Source organism: Mesocricetus auratus, unplaced genomic scaffold (assembly GCF_017639785.1).
Source record: "Mesocricetus auratus isolate SY011 unplaced genomic scaffold, BCM_Maur_2.0 Super-Scaffold_100004, whole genome shotgun sequence".
Lineage (NCBI taxonomy): Eukaryota > Metazoa > Chordata > Mammalia > Rodentia > Cricetidae > Mesocricetus > Mesocricetus auratus.
The window spans coordinates 38260611-38276445 of record NW_024429189.1 but is presented as its reverse complement, the minus strand read 5'-3'; the positions used below and the strand labels follow the sequence as shown (position 1 = coordinate 38276445).

Genomic DNA, 15835 nt, shown 5'->3' with positions numbered 1-15835 from the left:
AAGATGTTTATTAAAGAAAATTATTTCGTAGCAATACAGAGAAACCCTGTCTCAGAAAAAAAAAGAAAATTAAATTATTTCACAATGACTATTAAGTCAAAGAAATACAGGCAAGAAGGCCAGGTGTTGGTAGCACATGCCTTTAATCCCAACACTGGGGAGGGGGGGGGGAGGCAGAGGCAGGCGGATCTGTGAATTCAAGGCCAGAATGGCCTATAGATCAAGTTCCAGGACAGGCTCCAAAACAATACAGATAAACCCTATCTGAAAAAGAAAAAAAAAAAAAAAGAAATACAGGGAATATATAAATATATATTATCTAACCAAAAATAAAAATGAAAATAATGATATACCCATTAAAGTAATCTGACTTTATCAAACACTTTACCCCATGATTAAGAAACTTTCATTCACCTGCTCCCATTTTTATTTTGCACTAGTATTCTTTCTTATAAAAAAAACCATACCATGGCTGATTTTCTTAGGGCGTGAGTGTGTGTGTGGTGTATACATAACTTACCACAGTGTGTGTCCAAAGTCATGGAGTCAGTTCTCTTTCCACATTTGTGGTTTCAAGTACTGAGCTCAGGCTGCCAAGGCTTGTGTATCTGCAAAGCCACCTTATTGGCACAGAAGCTGCTTTATTTTAAAAGTTCATTCTTTCTACCAAGTGTATGAACTGTATCTTAACTTATACATTACTTCTAAAGAAAACCAGAAACAGACTAAGGTGTTTTGTTTTTCATAGTAGTAGAATTTGTTCAATTTTTAGACATTAACTATAAAAAGAAAATAAATTATTTTTGGAAAAGTACCTTATTGGAATTAAAAAGCTCTGAGATTTTTAAAGTCCCCTCTTTTTCAAGTTCACCAATGTTATTTTGAATAAAATTTAACTGATATGCCCTTTCATACCAATCTTTTGAAGGGGCAGAGGTTGAAGGGGATTGAATGAAACATCAGTTAAAGAAAAGAATGGTAAAAAGGCAAAAACCAAAGATGTTACAACATCAATATTGTTCCAGTAGCTAGTAGTAACTAAGCTTCAAAACCTGTGCTAACTAAAAGTATGATTAAGGCATGTTATGAATATAACTAAGATGTAATCCTTAAAGTCCAGCAATACATTTATATGAACAATATACAGATCTGTACTAAACACAATGCAACGAATGGAGATGAGGTTTACAGAACATGTTGAAAAGTTATAGAAGTAACTTAGACATGAGCTCTATCCTCACAAGAGTTTACACCCTGTTTCAGACAATAAGGTCAACAGCAAACAGGTATGATACGGTTATAGATAGTCTCGTATTATAAAGCATGTATGGATTTGTAGGTTAAATTAGTTAATAAGAATAAAAGTAGCCAGGTGGTGGTAGTGCACACCTTTAATCCCAGCCCTTGGGAGGCAGAGGCACAGGGATCTCTGAGTTCAAAGCCAGCATGGTCTACTGAGTGAATTCTAGGACAGCCTCCAAAGCTACAGAGAAATCTGTTTCAAACAAACAAATTAAAGTAAAGCATAAAGACTTGGGAGAGGTACAATTAGTTTTACTATAACACAATATACATGTTCCTATAAAGTACTACATTAGAAAAAACTAAGAACAAAATGGCTTTGGTGTGGTGGTACTTACATGTAATTCTAGAACTTGGAAAGCAGAAGCAGAATAAGAATAGGAAGACAAGAATTTGAGGCCAGCCTGACTGCAGAGTGAATCCTTGTCTTAAAAACAAAAACAAAGCGGGGCGGTGGTGGCACATGCCTTTAATCCCAGCACTCGGGAGGCAGAGGCAGGCAGATCTCTGTGAGTTCGAGACCATCCTGGTCTATAAGAGCTAATTCCAGGATAGCCTCCACAGCCACAGAAAAATCCTGTCTCAAAAAACCAAAACCAAAAACAAAACATGGCCTGTGCAAAGATATCAGAATACCCAAAACCTTAATGGGTGACATACTAAAAAAGACAGAAATTCAGTTTTACTTAGACTAAATTATTAAGAAGTAAAAACTCAGTAATGACACTGAAAAAACGCTGGGAGTTTGCTCATGAAATTATCAGAAGTAGTATAGCTTATGATATACTTTTTGGATATGCCTATAAAGGTATTCAGTCAAGTAAGGTTCACTCAGTGTGCAGACAAGATTACATGTAAGCACAATTTTCTAATATATCAAGTGTACTAGAACAAATACATGTTTTCAAGACAGCATTCCAGCATATGTGATCTATATTAGAATTTGAAACAGCAGCTGAGCATGGCGTGTTGATGCATACCTTTAATCCCAGTACTTGTGTGTGTATATCTTGTGAAGTATAGGCTAGCCAGGGCTACACAGAGAGATCTAACCCTACACCACCCCAAAAAGAGGTTGAAGAAAGTATTAGAGAATAATTATCTGCAGAGCACATACAAAATGCTAAATATTGTGCAAAATTCTTTCCAAGTATAATTTACAAGTATATCATGGTTATGGTATATTGTACATGGTACATGGCTTCTGAGGAACCATAGCTGAAGATGTGCTCTGACACAAGCACATATATGTAGGAGCATGCACACACAAATTAGAAAAAGTAACCACAAAATACATCTAAATCCACAAAACATTCATGCTTTATATACATTTTCCTAAGAATTTTATGCCAAAGATTTAGAATCTTTCTGCTTATTGAATTCCCTAAAATATGTACCTGTTCTTACCTTTAGATTTTGGAATCAGCTCTCCACAACTGAGTATCCGCACCTCAGCAAATGGTTTGCTAGCAGCATCTGTTTTCTGGTTTTCAATCTCTCTCACAACTTCTTGACCAGAGATTACTTGCCCAAAAACAACATGATGCCTAGAGTGTCAAGAAAAGATGTCTAAATAAAAGCTTCTTACTTTAATAGCAACAAAGTAAAATATGTTGTAAATATAAAATAAACTGTACCCATCTAAATGAGGAGTTGGTTTCGTTGTTCTTTCAGAAGTCATCAGATAGAAGAATAAAAACAGAGACATAGTTAGCATCTCTAAAAAGAAAAAGAGTACATTGGAACAAGAAATCTTGTGTTGCCTTTACAAAGCAGAACCTTATTACGAGTGCAAAGGATTTCCTATATAATTAAAAAAATAAAGCTTGTTTTGAATATAAAAGCAATTAACTACTTCCTGTTGACCTGCATGTAGTTGATATTTGGTGTATTTCTATTCACTTGTATTTCTTACATGCAACTGGGTTTTTATTAAATATTCTTGGTTGTATGATCTTCTACTGTATTGACATTACCAAAATTTACCAAATCATTCCACTACCTTATTGGTTTAACAACAGTGCTTTTCACACTAACTTTTTTTTCCAAGACAAGGCTTCTCTGTGTAGCCCTGGCTGTCCTGGAACTAGCTCTGTAGACCAGGCTGGCCTCATACTCACAGAAACCTGCCTGCCTCTGCCTTCCAAGTGCTGGAATTAAAGGTACGCCATCAACACCTGGCTTACCCTAACATTTTAAATAGTTAAAGTGGAGGGTATTAGAGGAATTGAAGTGGAAACAGTCATAGTCTGATGGCCCTGAAGTGATTTGTTGAATACAAACAGCCCACTTAGTTTCATATATTTAAAAATTAACTGCCAATATTTAACTGTGTGTACTTTTGCATGAAATTTTAAGTTCCAAGTCTCTTTGGAATATCTGCAAATTATGGTATCTAATATATGGAATAAGTGACCAGTGCTCAGTGTTCCTGTTTTATTCAACACAGGTATTAACAGCTTAGATTCCCATGTTCAAACAGGTATACTTACTCATCATTACCAGGCTTTTAAGTTTGCTATCTGTGATATGAAGTAAAAAGCTGTGTTGAATAAAAGTTTTGTTAAAATGGTCAACTCAGAATGATACATATGCTGGAGGAAGCTAAGCTGGAGGATAACTTGAACCCAGAAGTTCAAGGATTCTGAGCATGGGACTCCTCCAAATCAAACTCACCTGAACGTAAAGTAAACACTTTTTGGTCAATGAAATATTTGCAAGTACCGCCCCTAACTCCTTTTTATTCCCAAAGTCAAACTTAAAATGATGTAGTTAAAAGCCTGGTACATGGTTATGTACCAAAGATATGGTGGTACATAAAATCTCTCACAGCTAGATAAAGTCCTTGGTATACAAGCATGAATTTGATCCTTAGCAGACATAAAGCTGGGTATAGTTGGGTAGTGGTGGCACATGCCGTTAATTCTAGCACTTGGGAGGCAGAGGCAGGTGGATCTCTCTGAGTTTGAGGCCAGCCTGGTCTACAGAGTGAGTTCTAGGACAGGCAGGGTCACACAGAGAAACCCTGTCTCAAAAAAAAAAACAAAAACAAAAACAAAAAAACAAAACAAAACAAAATCAAACAAATGAAACCTAGTTACAGCAGTGGATGGGGCCCAAGAAGATGGGTACCCGAGTTTGTCTTCTAACAGTGGAAGATGCCTTTAAGCCACCTCTCCTACTTTCTCGGCAAGGTCTATCATTTGAGATCTTTAAACTCATTCTACTATCCCCCTCAGTAATTCTTTGTTTCACCTCTCTTTTTTTTTTTTTTGGTTTTTCGAGACAGGGTTTCTCTATGGCTTTGGAGGCTGTCCTGGAACTTGCTCTGTAGACCAGGCTGGCCTCGAACTCACAGAGATCCACCTGCCTCTGCCTCCCGAGTGCTGGGATTAAAGGCATGCACCACCAACGCCCGGCTGTTTCACCTCTCTTATAATGTTATAAACTCTTATAGTCTTTCTCATATATGGGCAATGGTGAAGGTTAGAAGGGATATTTTTGACCTTAAATACTTACATAAAGAACTGTGAGCCATTTGTATCCTTCCCTCTGTTGGCCATTGATAAGAGAAATTCTTTGTTGTGTTTAACAGCAAAACTTTCATCTAAAGAGAAGAAAAATTTTCAGTTATGTTAGAAGCATAAGCTACAAAACACTTATTTTAGAAGCTGGAGAGATGGCTCAGTGGCTAAGAGGTTTGCTGTGCAACCATGATGACCCAACTCATAAAAAAAATCAGGTTGACCATTGCACACCTGTAACTTTAGTGCTGTGGGAGGTAGCAATAGAACTGCTGGGGCTTGCTGGCTGATAGTTTAGCTTGAGGTTCAGTGATAGACCCTGTCTCAAAGGAGTAAGGTAGAATGACAGAGCACCTGATGTCTTCATCTAGTCTGTATTCATGTGTAAATGCTCGTATTTGCCTGCAGACATGCACATACATCACACTCACAAACATTCATTTTCCACTCCTGTTCACAACGGAAATACTCCTGTTTGTTTATTTGAGACAGGGTCTTGTTATTTAAGCCAAGTTGGCCTCCAAATCCTTCCTCAGCCTCCCCAGTGCTGGTATTACAGATCAGTGCTACCATGCCTGGTTGGAAATTTTCTTTACTGTCAAACACAACACAAACAACAATCAGGTTATAAAGGAAGAAAGAACCAATCATGAACCTATTTTTTCCCTGTCTTTTTATATTTAATAGTAATTTTTTCCTCCCTGGCATAAAGGACTGAACTCAGTGTCCCATGCATGAAAATCAAGCACACTATCACTAAATCTAAAGTACTTAAAATTTCCATGCCTTGTTTGCCTACCATGCACAAAACTCAGGATTTGATCCTAGCACTTTACTAAAAAATAAGCAGCAATACAATAGGAGTCCAGATATAATCTCTTTATATTTTATCCATTTCACTGGTGAGCATGGAGAGATAAACATCATCATCTAGACTTACTAACTTAACCTTCACCATAGCATTATTTACTTCCATGGAAAGGACTTATCTTCCATTCTTTAATTAGAGTATGAGACAAAAGTGAAATTTGCGATAATATCCTGAATACCAAAAGTGAAATATAAAAACCATTAAGTTATTTCTATTTATCTGCTTATAGTTGTATGAAAATGCAAGTTCCAGCCGGGCGGTGGTGGCGCACGCCTTTAATCCCAGCACTCAGGAGGCAGAGGCAGGCGGATCTCTGTGAGTTCGAGGCTGGGCTGGACCGATAGCCTCTAAAACAATACAGAGAAACCCTGTCTCGTAAACAAAAAAAAAAAAAAGAAAGAAAAAGAAAAAGAAAAAGAAAATGCAAGTTCCAGACCTACTGTTATTTATACTGGGTGAAAAATAAACAATTTAGATGTAAAAATTTTACCTTCAAAGAATCCTCCATAAATAGATTCTCCTCCTCTTCCATTCCCTAGAAATGAAAAATATCATTCTTAGATCAAGATAGTAAGCTCAGTCAAATACTTCTCATCAAGTAGCTACTCAAGTGACTCTGAATCAATAACACTCAAAGGAGCACAGCAAATTATAAGACATCAATATAATGTCAATGACAAGATCCAAAATTACCTTTCTCCTATGATACCCATAGTAAGAATGTGACAATTGCCAGATAGTGGTAGCATACACCTTTAATCCCAGCACTCAGGAGCAGAGGCAGATGGATCTCTTGAGTTCAAGGCCAGACTGGTCTACAAAGTAAGTTCAGAACAGCCAGCCCTAGAGAAAAAAAGTGTGTGTGGAGTAGACTTGAGAGATAGATGGCTCAGCAGTTAAGACCACTGACTGCTCTTCCAGAGGACCTGGGTTCAATCCCCAGCACCCATATGGCAGCTTACAACTGCCTGTAACCCCAGTTCTAGGGCACCCGACAACCTCACAAAGAATGCACATAAATTAAAAATTTTTTAAAAGAGTAGTATGTTCTTTTAAAAAATTTTTTTTGATAAGCCTATAAGATCCACGGGAAAAGATCAGTGAGATAGCTCAGTGGGTAAAGGTGTCTGCTACCCAACATGACAACTAGAGTTCCATCTGTGGGACCCACATGGTGGACAGAGAAACTCTACCCTGAAAACTGTTTTCTAACCTCAACATACCACGACACACCAACACCCACAATAAATAAGTGTTAAAAAAAATCTAGCCGGGCGTTGGTGGCGCATGCCTTTAATCCTAGCTCCAGGGACCCAGAGGCATGTGGCTCCCTGAGAGTTCGAGGCCAGCCTGGTCTCCATAGTGAGTTCCAGGACAGCCTCCAAAGCCATGGGGAAACCCTGACTTGTAAAACTAAAAAGGAAAAAAAAAATCTATGAGCAAAAGATCTGTCAGATGAGTATACAAATCTCTTAATAACTGTTTTGTTTTATGTCCGGAAGCAAACTTGTAAAATTAATTCGCGCAAAGATGCAGCTGGTCCTGAGGTACAACTGAGCGCCATCTAACTAGCATGAATAAGGCCCTGGGCTGATTCCCTAGCACTGGGAATAAAAGGTGAAACTCTCTTCTGTGTTTCCATCTTTTTTTGTATTTCTGTAAGTATTCTTATGTATTTCACCAAAGACTTCAATGGAGTAAGAAAACCAGACTAAAACTTCCTTGATGGGCTGAAAAAATGGCTTGGCAGTTAAGAGCATATACTGTTCTCACAGAATCCTGAGTTTGGTTCCCAGCTCCCAGCTCAGGCAGCTCACAACGGTCTAATAACTTCTGCTGTAGGGAACCTGACCTTTGGCCTCTCCAGCCACTTGCACTCAGGTGCACGCCACATGTACAAACATAGTTAAAAACTAAGAAAGGCCGGGCGTTGGTGGCGCACGGCTTTAATCCCAGCACTCGGGAGGCAGAGGCAGGCGGATCTCTGTGAGTTCGAGGCCAGGCTAGACCGACAGCCTCCAAATCAGAGAAACCCTGTCTCGTAAAACCCCCCCCCCAAAAAAAAACTAAGAAAGAAGACATTTAAAAATCCTTTATGAGCCGGGTGGTGGTGGCGCACGCCTTTAATCGCAGCACTAGGGAGACAGAGAGGCCAGCCTGGTCTACAGAGCAGAGTTCCAGGACAGTATCCAAAACAATACAGAGAAACCCTGTCTCGGAAAAAAAAAAATCCTTTATGGCCTACAAAGATGGCTTAGTAGGAAAAGGGCATTCACACTTCAAAGAATGACAATCCGAGTTCAATCCTTAGAACCCAGAGTGGAGAGGACAGACCCTGCTGTATGTTGTCTTCTGATTTCTACTTCCTTGTTCAACACTCACAAAATCAAACACCCTAACCCTTTATGATAACAAAAATCTAAGGACACCTTTTCTTTTGTGGGACTCAGTCTCACCTTCACTGAAGTCACCACCCTGAACCATGAAATCCTTGACAACTCTGTGAAAGAGACAGCTCTTATAATGTAATGGCTTCTGCGTTGACTTTCCTGTCCCCTTTTCACCTGGAGAAAGAAACATTCATAGGTCAATGAGAAGAAAAGCCTGAAGTACTACAAAAGTCCGTATTTTTCTGGAGAACAAGAACTCAATCTCAGATAAAATCTTGTTACAGCTAATATTTACATTTTAATTGATTAATTAACTTGGACTTTTGAACTCAAGTCTTAGTATGTAACTCATAACCCTCACCTCAGCTTCCCAAGGACTGGGTTTACAGGAGTACAAATCACACCTTGCAAGTGGCCCAGACACGTTCTCGACTCAGCCTGGGTTTTCGCATTCTATGTATTCCCCCCACATGCAAGGCTCACAGCTAATATTTCTAGGAATTATTAGGGCAACTGAAAATGCAAACAAACCTGTACAAAGACAACGAAAGTTCTCACACGTTTTGGGACATACATCGGAAAATAATTCGAAGACAACTCTTCCAGCTGAAAAAGAAGGTAAGTGGTTTAAATGTTTTGATTACAACCCTAAATATAATATTAAAATGTTAATTGGAAACATTAATATTCTTACCAGGTTGATTATTAATGGCAATGTCAAAAAAACACCGAGGACGCTGGACCTTTATTCCCATGGTTCTAACACTTCAGTCTGTGAGGGTATACAATACAGTTTTAGGCAAACAGACCAAAATGACAAAGATTTTCCCATTAATATCTAAAAGTCAATTCTACTGATATAAGCTACAAACCTTATTTGAATTTATTTTACATTAGTTTCCACCATGTAACTCATTATGATTTTTAGAGATTAGACTGTACTTTGGGGAAAATAAAAGACTTTAAAAGATTAAGTCATAATAATTACTGGGCAGGAGTCATGGTAATCTTTTCAGTTATTCCAATTTTAGTAAATGCACTCCTGAAGAGAGCACAGTCATTATCTTATAACAAATTTCTATTTTACCGACCAAAACCAGATTGCCACCCCATACAGAAAACTGTATTAAGTATGTATGACTACTAAACAGAATATGAACATTACCTTTAAGTTGGCAGAAACAAACAATAAAAAACAAAAATCCACCAAGGACAACTGAGCCAATCCTTTCGCTCCTAAGAAACAAAAATGAGAGCTCTGATTAAAATGTGAGATATTAAAGAAAAATACTCAAATTTCCAAACAAAACCAAAACAAATCATCTATAAAGAAAAGGAAGAGGTTTTTGTTTCTGAGGCAAAGTCTCACTATGTAGCTCTGGCTAACTTTGTACTATGTAGCCCAGGCTGACCTCAGATTTGTGGCACTCTTCCTGCCTCAGCCTCCTGGGTCATCACTCAGGTGATGATGACAGGTGTGTACCACTACACCTGACCTGAAAGGATAGTATTTTAATAATGCTAATATATGGTAGATAGAATTCTGATCAAAAGCACATTATTAAATTTTACATTATGAGGCAACTTCTGATCACGAGTGACAAACAATCTATCACAGGAACATACTAATGCGTGAGACACTATGTAGACAGCTTTATGTACACAGCAGGGACCTTTTAACTCGACATTTTTTTGTAAACAATTTAAGGACTTAAAATGTCTAATTATAATACATGGTAGGGAATGATACAGTAAGTGAAGGGCAGGTGGAACAAAGCCAGCGAGTACTGAGTAACAGCCAAACTAACAGACTACAAAAATGGCCGTTTCATCTGCTCAGAAGAGACTAAGATACACATGCTTTTATTTAAATTATCACAACTGAGGTGCCTTAGCAAACAGCCTATGACATTTTATGGTAATGAAGCAATACCCTGAAAGGTCTACATCTTTTACTATGAAAAGACTCTTCCTTTTGTCTATTTTTTCAGTTCTGGATACATTCAGCCCAGGGCTTCACACATAGTACTTGTATGCTACCACTGAGTTATACCCCTGCATACCTTGGCTGAAATTTTTAACTGAGAGGTTCACATTCAGCTACAGAAAATAAGAGAAGGATGGGCAAGGTGGCACACCCCTGTAGTCCAAACACAGGGAGACTAGGGTCAGGATAACACAGTGCTATTCTGTCTTAAAAAAAAAAAAAAAAAGCTACCATCCTTTAATTCCAGCACTCAGGAGGCAAAGGCACATGGATCTCCGTGAGTTTGAGGCTAGCCTACTCTAGAGTTTTGCAAGACACCCAAAGCAGCATAAGAGAGACCCTGTCTCAAAATAAAAACAAAAAACCTAATGAACAATAGCCACATGAAAGATGGCTTATACACTATGTCTCTAAAGTTACTAAATGAAATCAGAAGATGGTAGAGTGGTTAAGAGCACTTAGCTGCTCTTCAAGAGAACCAAAGTTTGGGTCCCAGCACCCATATGGTGGCTCACAACGAACTGTTAACTCCAGTTCCAGAGGGATAGGATGCCCTTTGTGAACTCTACAGACACTGCACACACAGTAAACACACATATATGGAGGCAAAACACCCACACATATAAATAATAATGTTTAAAATAAGAAAAGCTATTAAGATGTTATTACTAATCATCACTAGACTTAATAGATGCTAGTCATAAATAGGATATGTTTCCTCTGTATTTATGACCCTCAAATATTACTAACACCTAAAGTCTGAAGCAGTTAGACAAACATCTAACCAATTTCTTATTTTCCAAGAAAAAGGAGATTACTAAGACACAGAAAATTTAAAGAAAAATTGAGCCCATAAAAATTTCAAGAAAATGGTCATTTACTCCTGTGTTCCCAGCACATTAAAGGGTCTTCTAAAACTCGCAGCAAGACGTATTTCAGTAGGGGAAAACTAGCCACCAATTGTCTCAGAATATAATCAAATCTTTTGTGATTAATTACCTATAAATATATATTTGCCACAAATTTGCTTAGCCTGAATGAATTATAGCCAGTATCATAAATCCAGATTTGAATTTTTCTGAAAAATAATTACTACACCTGGCAGTGTCCCGTTTTTGTACAGCAACCAGCATATACTGCTCCCACTAGATCAAATGCATGTTCTAGTTTGACCTTGTTGTTTCCACTATTGTTTATTAACTATAACCATCTTATCATCTACTTGATGTTATAAACTAACTTCACCTATCTGACTTCCTCAGAAATTTGAGTGATACTGAATTTATTGATTTATTTTCATATTAGACACTTTTTTTTTGAGGCAAGGTCTCCCATTGTAGTTCAGGAAGAACTTCCAACTTTCAGTGCTCCTGCTTCAGCCTCCTGAGTACTGTGATTACAAGAGTGCACTATGATACTTGACATGTAAATACTTTTAAAATAAGAATAAAGTTGATAAGCTTACACACACACAAACAAAACCTAGTTATACAAATACATGCAAAACCCTAACTATAACTGTTACCATCTGTTTTACTTTCCATGCAAATGATTAAAATCTTATTTAAAATGCTTATTCATAATTTTGCATGTCAACAATAAATAATATTTGTAAACATAAATGCTAAGCTTCCTCAAATATGTTTCAGAAACAGTGAGCAGTCACAAGTTCACTTTGCAGTTTCATACGTAAAATAATTTCCATATTCTTTAAGATGTAAGCATATAGGCAACTAATTATTAAACAGTATTTATAATTAGGTAATAAATAATGTGGTGACTTTATCATATTCATAGTGTTATCTAAAGTTTCAGAGTCAGAAAGAGTGAGTTCTAGGACAGCCAGGGCTACAGAGAAACCCTGTCTCGGAAAAACAAAAACAAAAATTAAGTTCAGCTACAGTACTCTGGGAACTCTCTCTACAGGTCCTTCCTCAGTGAAAATTATACACTAATCTATAAATTCCACCAACTCAAAATCGTTCTAGCTTTTTGGGCTTTCTTTTTTCCCTCCTCTCAGGGACAAGGTTTCTCTGTGGAGTTTTGAAGCCTCTCTTGGCACTCATCTTTAGACCAGGCTGGCTTCAAACTCACAGAGATCTGCCTGCCTCTGCCTCCCGACTGCTGGAACTAAAGGTGTGTGCTACCACCGCCCAGCTGGGCTGTTTTTATTTCTTAAAAAAAAAAAAAAAATCGAGACAAGGTCTCCCATAGTTGTCAGAGATGGTATGGAACACTCTATGGCCCAGGCAGGTCATGAACTTAGAATCCCTCTGCCTCAGTTTTTCAAGTACTTAAAATTATAGGCCTGAGTCACAGGTCCCTGCTAAAACTTTGTCTTCGACACAAAGCAAAGTACCTGGGCCAGGGACTTCATCATCAAATAGAAGGAATGCTAGTTAATGCAAACATGCCTGAAAGCAGTTAGTGTTCTGTTGTTGGGTTTTATTTTTATTTTTGTTATCCTTTTTTAAAGATAGTTTTATGTAACCTGGGCTGGCATCTAACTTACTATGTAACTTGATAATGACATTAAACTCTTGATCCTCTTGCCTCCATCTCTTGACTGCTGGGGTGATAAGTGTGTGCCAAAACATCCAGATAGTTTGTATTTTCTACTATAATCTGGCTGTTCTCTCTTCATACGCATGCTTCTCACATGAGGTATTGCTATTGCTGACTCTCCAGAGCCCACCAGCAATAATCCTATCAGTCTATACTGCTAATGAAGTGGAGCCCACACCATGTATCTTCTTTCGTGCTCCCCACCATGCATTGCCTTGTTACTGGCTCAAAAGCAATAGGCCAACCACAGACTTGAGACCTCCTCGACTGGGAAAAAGTATATCCCTTCTTTAAAAAATTACCTGCAAGGGAAGCACTGTAACATTCACTCTTCAAAGTATTCACATGGATCAAATAAGAATCGAAAATTAACTGACTCAAAATATTTGCATACATTTATGAATGTATACACTGCTGATGAAGTAAAACAAGCCGGCATTTTGTCACAAAAGACACCTATGTTCTTCCAATAGTACCTTTTTCTTTATGTTTTTTGATATACAAATCACTGCCTGTAGAAACACAACACTTGATAGGCATTTGAAAATTGAGGGGTTAGTTTGTGGCCCAGTGGAAGAACACTTGCCTCAACTGTGAGGTCTTGGATCCCTACACACAAACACAAGTGGAGAACAAGGACTAAGATGGCTCAGTTGTGGAGTACTTGCCTTAACAATGCCACTAATCCAAAACAAAGCACAAAATTTTCCCTATCAGTAAAACACAAAGTTCCAATTGTAGCATTTTCTCTGAATATTTAAGTACTGTCTGCAAATACCAAGGTTCAAATTTTGGCTTATAGAAAGAAAAGCACAGTTTCTGTGGGCAACACACATTCACCCAACTCATCTAGGGAGCAAGCACAACAAATTCAACGAAGCTTTACAGAAACTGTTACGCAATCAAATAGGGAAGGATGTAAACTCTTTCAGGAATAATTACACATATTAAAATGAAAAGAGTGGGATCCCTCAGTCCCTAAGAAAATGTTTTTGTCTGAGATAATGAGTCTCATCAAGTTGTTCAGGCTGGCCTTGAATGAAGGCCTTTCATCTTGAGTGTGGAATTCTGGGCATGGTGACACTAGATCAGAAGTTACACTTTAAGGTTTGTTAAAACAAACAAACAAAAAAAAAAACCCAGCAGCAGTCATTCTAACTATCTGTGCAATTTCTGGATTTTATGGCAGTCTTAAAACTTATAAAACGTTTACTCGAACTGTTACAAAAGAACAATTAGTAGTCATCTTTCTTTATACAGGGAGGGTGACACAGACACAAACATGTATTTTATCCTTTCTGGTTTTAGCTTCTGAAAGTTAATATAGAACCTCGAAAATTTCAAAACATTCTATTATTTCCTAAATGTACTGGTGTCCAAAAACATGCAAAAAGACCCTCGTAGGGTCTGGGGTGCATCTGTGCTAAGAAACCGAGCAAGCTGAGAGCACGACGTGGTGCTTTTATAGCTTTCCCCAAACGATTAAACATGGTTGCCGACTAACGCTGACTTTGTTCGACATCAGAGTAAATAAGGGCCAAAGCAGTACGTTTCTCCTAAAGGCGAACCGGGTTCAGAAACCATCTTCTATGCAGAATTCTCATTCCCAAAGGCCCGGCCGCTTCCAGCTGCCCAGGAACGTGGGAAAACTTCTAGAGAGCTAAGGTTGAGATCCCGCCCTTGAGTTTTAGGACAATCCTTAACATCGCGGGCCTGTGTCACTTAGGCACGCACGACAGCAGCTGTCCTACCGGAGGAAAAGGTCGGAGGAGGAGAGCTCGTTGTCGATTTGATTCCCGGTGCTTCTGGCTCTGCGCCCGTCCCTCGCTAACCCTAACCTGACAGGCACTCGCGCTGCGCCTCCCCCTTCCCCGACCGAACGTCGCACCTACCGCGCAGCAGCGCTCGGCCTCACGGTTTGAAAGCATCCGAAACGAACCTAGCTCCCGGGAGCCGAGGCCGCCGTCGCTGCCGCCATATTACAGCCTGTGCGGCAAAATGCGTCAGGGAGGAGGTGTGCGCCGAGCGGGGAGGGCGGGGGCTGGAGAGGAAGAGCGGCTTCCTGCGCCCCGCGGCCCGACTGCAAGCCGGCCCAGCCGCCACAGAGCCGCAGGCCGCGTCGCGGCCCTCAGGGCCACCCCTCCGCGCCCCAGCAGCCCAGAGACCTCGACGGAAAGACGGTTACCTCGGCCCGGCCGCCCGCCCGCCGCGGCTCCGCCCCTCGCCCTGGGCCCTTCCCGCTCTCGTCCTCGGGGCCGCGGCGAGTGACGCCACGCCGACAGACGCCTTCACGCCCCTCACCTGCACCGCCACCTACTCCTCTTCTCCCGGGCCCAGTCCTGTAAAGCGCTTCAAATCTACCGCCGTCAGGAAAGGCGCTAAAGCCCACTAACCGCCTCCCTCCCCCACAGCCCAGTCCAGGCGTGGAGGGAAAGCGTCGCGCCGGAAGTGCGTCAGGGGTGGGTTGAAGGCGGCTCCCGGCGTCCCCTGACTTACGTCACCACCTTCTCCTAGAGCGTGTAGCATCTATCTACCTTTTAACTATGTCCCTGACAGGTAGCGTAATGTTTTCTGCGAGTTGATTGGGTAGGCGTGTATCCGTCAGAATGTCACAAGGCTCTCGAAATGAAGCTCTTCACTTTATAAACATCGACATGCTCTGTCAGGGTATTTAGCCTCCAAGGAGCTTCCGATTTTCACCTTCCGCAAATGCTCAAAAAGAGCTACCACGTAATATATGTATTTTGCTTTTCTTTTCTTTTTTTCTGAGACAGGGATTCTCTGTGCCTTTGGAGGCTGTCCTGGAACTCACTCTTGTAGACCAGGCTGGTCTGGAACTCACAGAGATCCGCCTGCCTCTGCTTCCCCAGTGCTGGGATTAAAGGCCTGCGCCACCAACTCTCGGCGAAATTATATTTTCTAAAACAGAGTCTTACTTTGTAATCTTGGCTGGCCTGGAACTCTCTATGCAGATCAAGCTGACTTCAGATTCGAGATTTGCCTGCTTCTACCTCTAATCCCAAATGCTGGGATTAAAGTTGTCCGCCACCACGCCTGGTCCTTTTTTGTGTGTGTGCATGTGTATAGCTGCCTGCAGAGGTCAGAAGGAGAGAAAGGAACGAAGGAAGAGGGCCTGAAGAGATGGCTCAGTGGTCAAGAGTACTGACTGCTCTTCCAGAGAACCTGGAGTTCAATT

The 15835-nt window shown here is 40.0% G+C and overlaps 1 protein-coding gene across 3 annotated transcripts in view; it reads right to left on the bottom strand.

The window, feature by feature from the left end:
* Positions 1 to 15087, bottom strand: part of Ppig (peptidylprolyl isomerase G) — a 28159-nt gene extending 13072 nt beyond the window's left edge. For 2 of the 3 annotated variants that reach the window (XM_040745517.1, XM_040745519.1), the window contains exons 1-9: positions 14941 to 15087; positions 9253 to 9323; positions 8782 to 8859; positions 8619 to 8693; positions 8154 to 8261; positions 6188 to 6232; positions 4822 to 4909; positions 2940 to 2969; positions 2710 to 2849 (exon numbers count right to left, since the gene is read on the bottom strand). In XM_040745517.1, the coding sequence (XP_040601451.1) occupies positions 2710 to 2849; positions 2940 to 2969; positions 4822 to 4909; positions 6188 to 6232; positions 8154 to 8261; positions 8619 to 8693; positions 8782 to 8842 (547 nt within the window). In that variant the 5' untranslated portion in view covers positions 8843 to 8859; positions 9253 to 9323; positions 14941 to 15087. Of the gene's footprint in view, positions 1 to 2709; positions 2850 to 2939; positions 2970 to 4821; positions 4910 to 6187; positions 6233 to 8153; positions 8262 to 8618; positions 8694 to 8781; positions 8860 to 9252; positions 9324 to 14531; positions 14807 to 14940 lie in introns of those variants that run through there. The other variant, XM_040745518.1, reaches the window with a different exon arrangement.
* Positions 15088 to 15835: the final 748 nt, after the last annotated feature.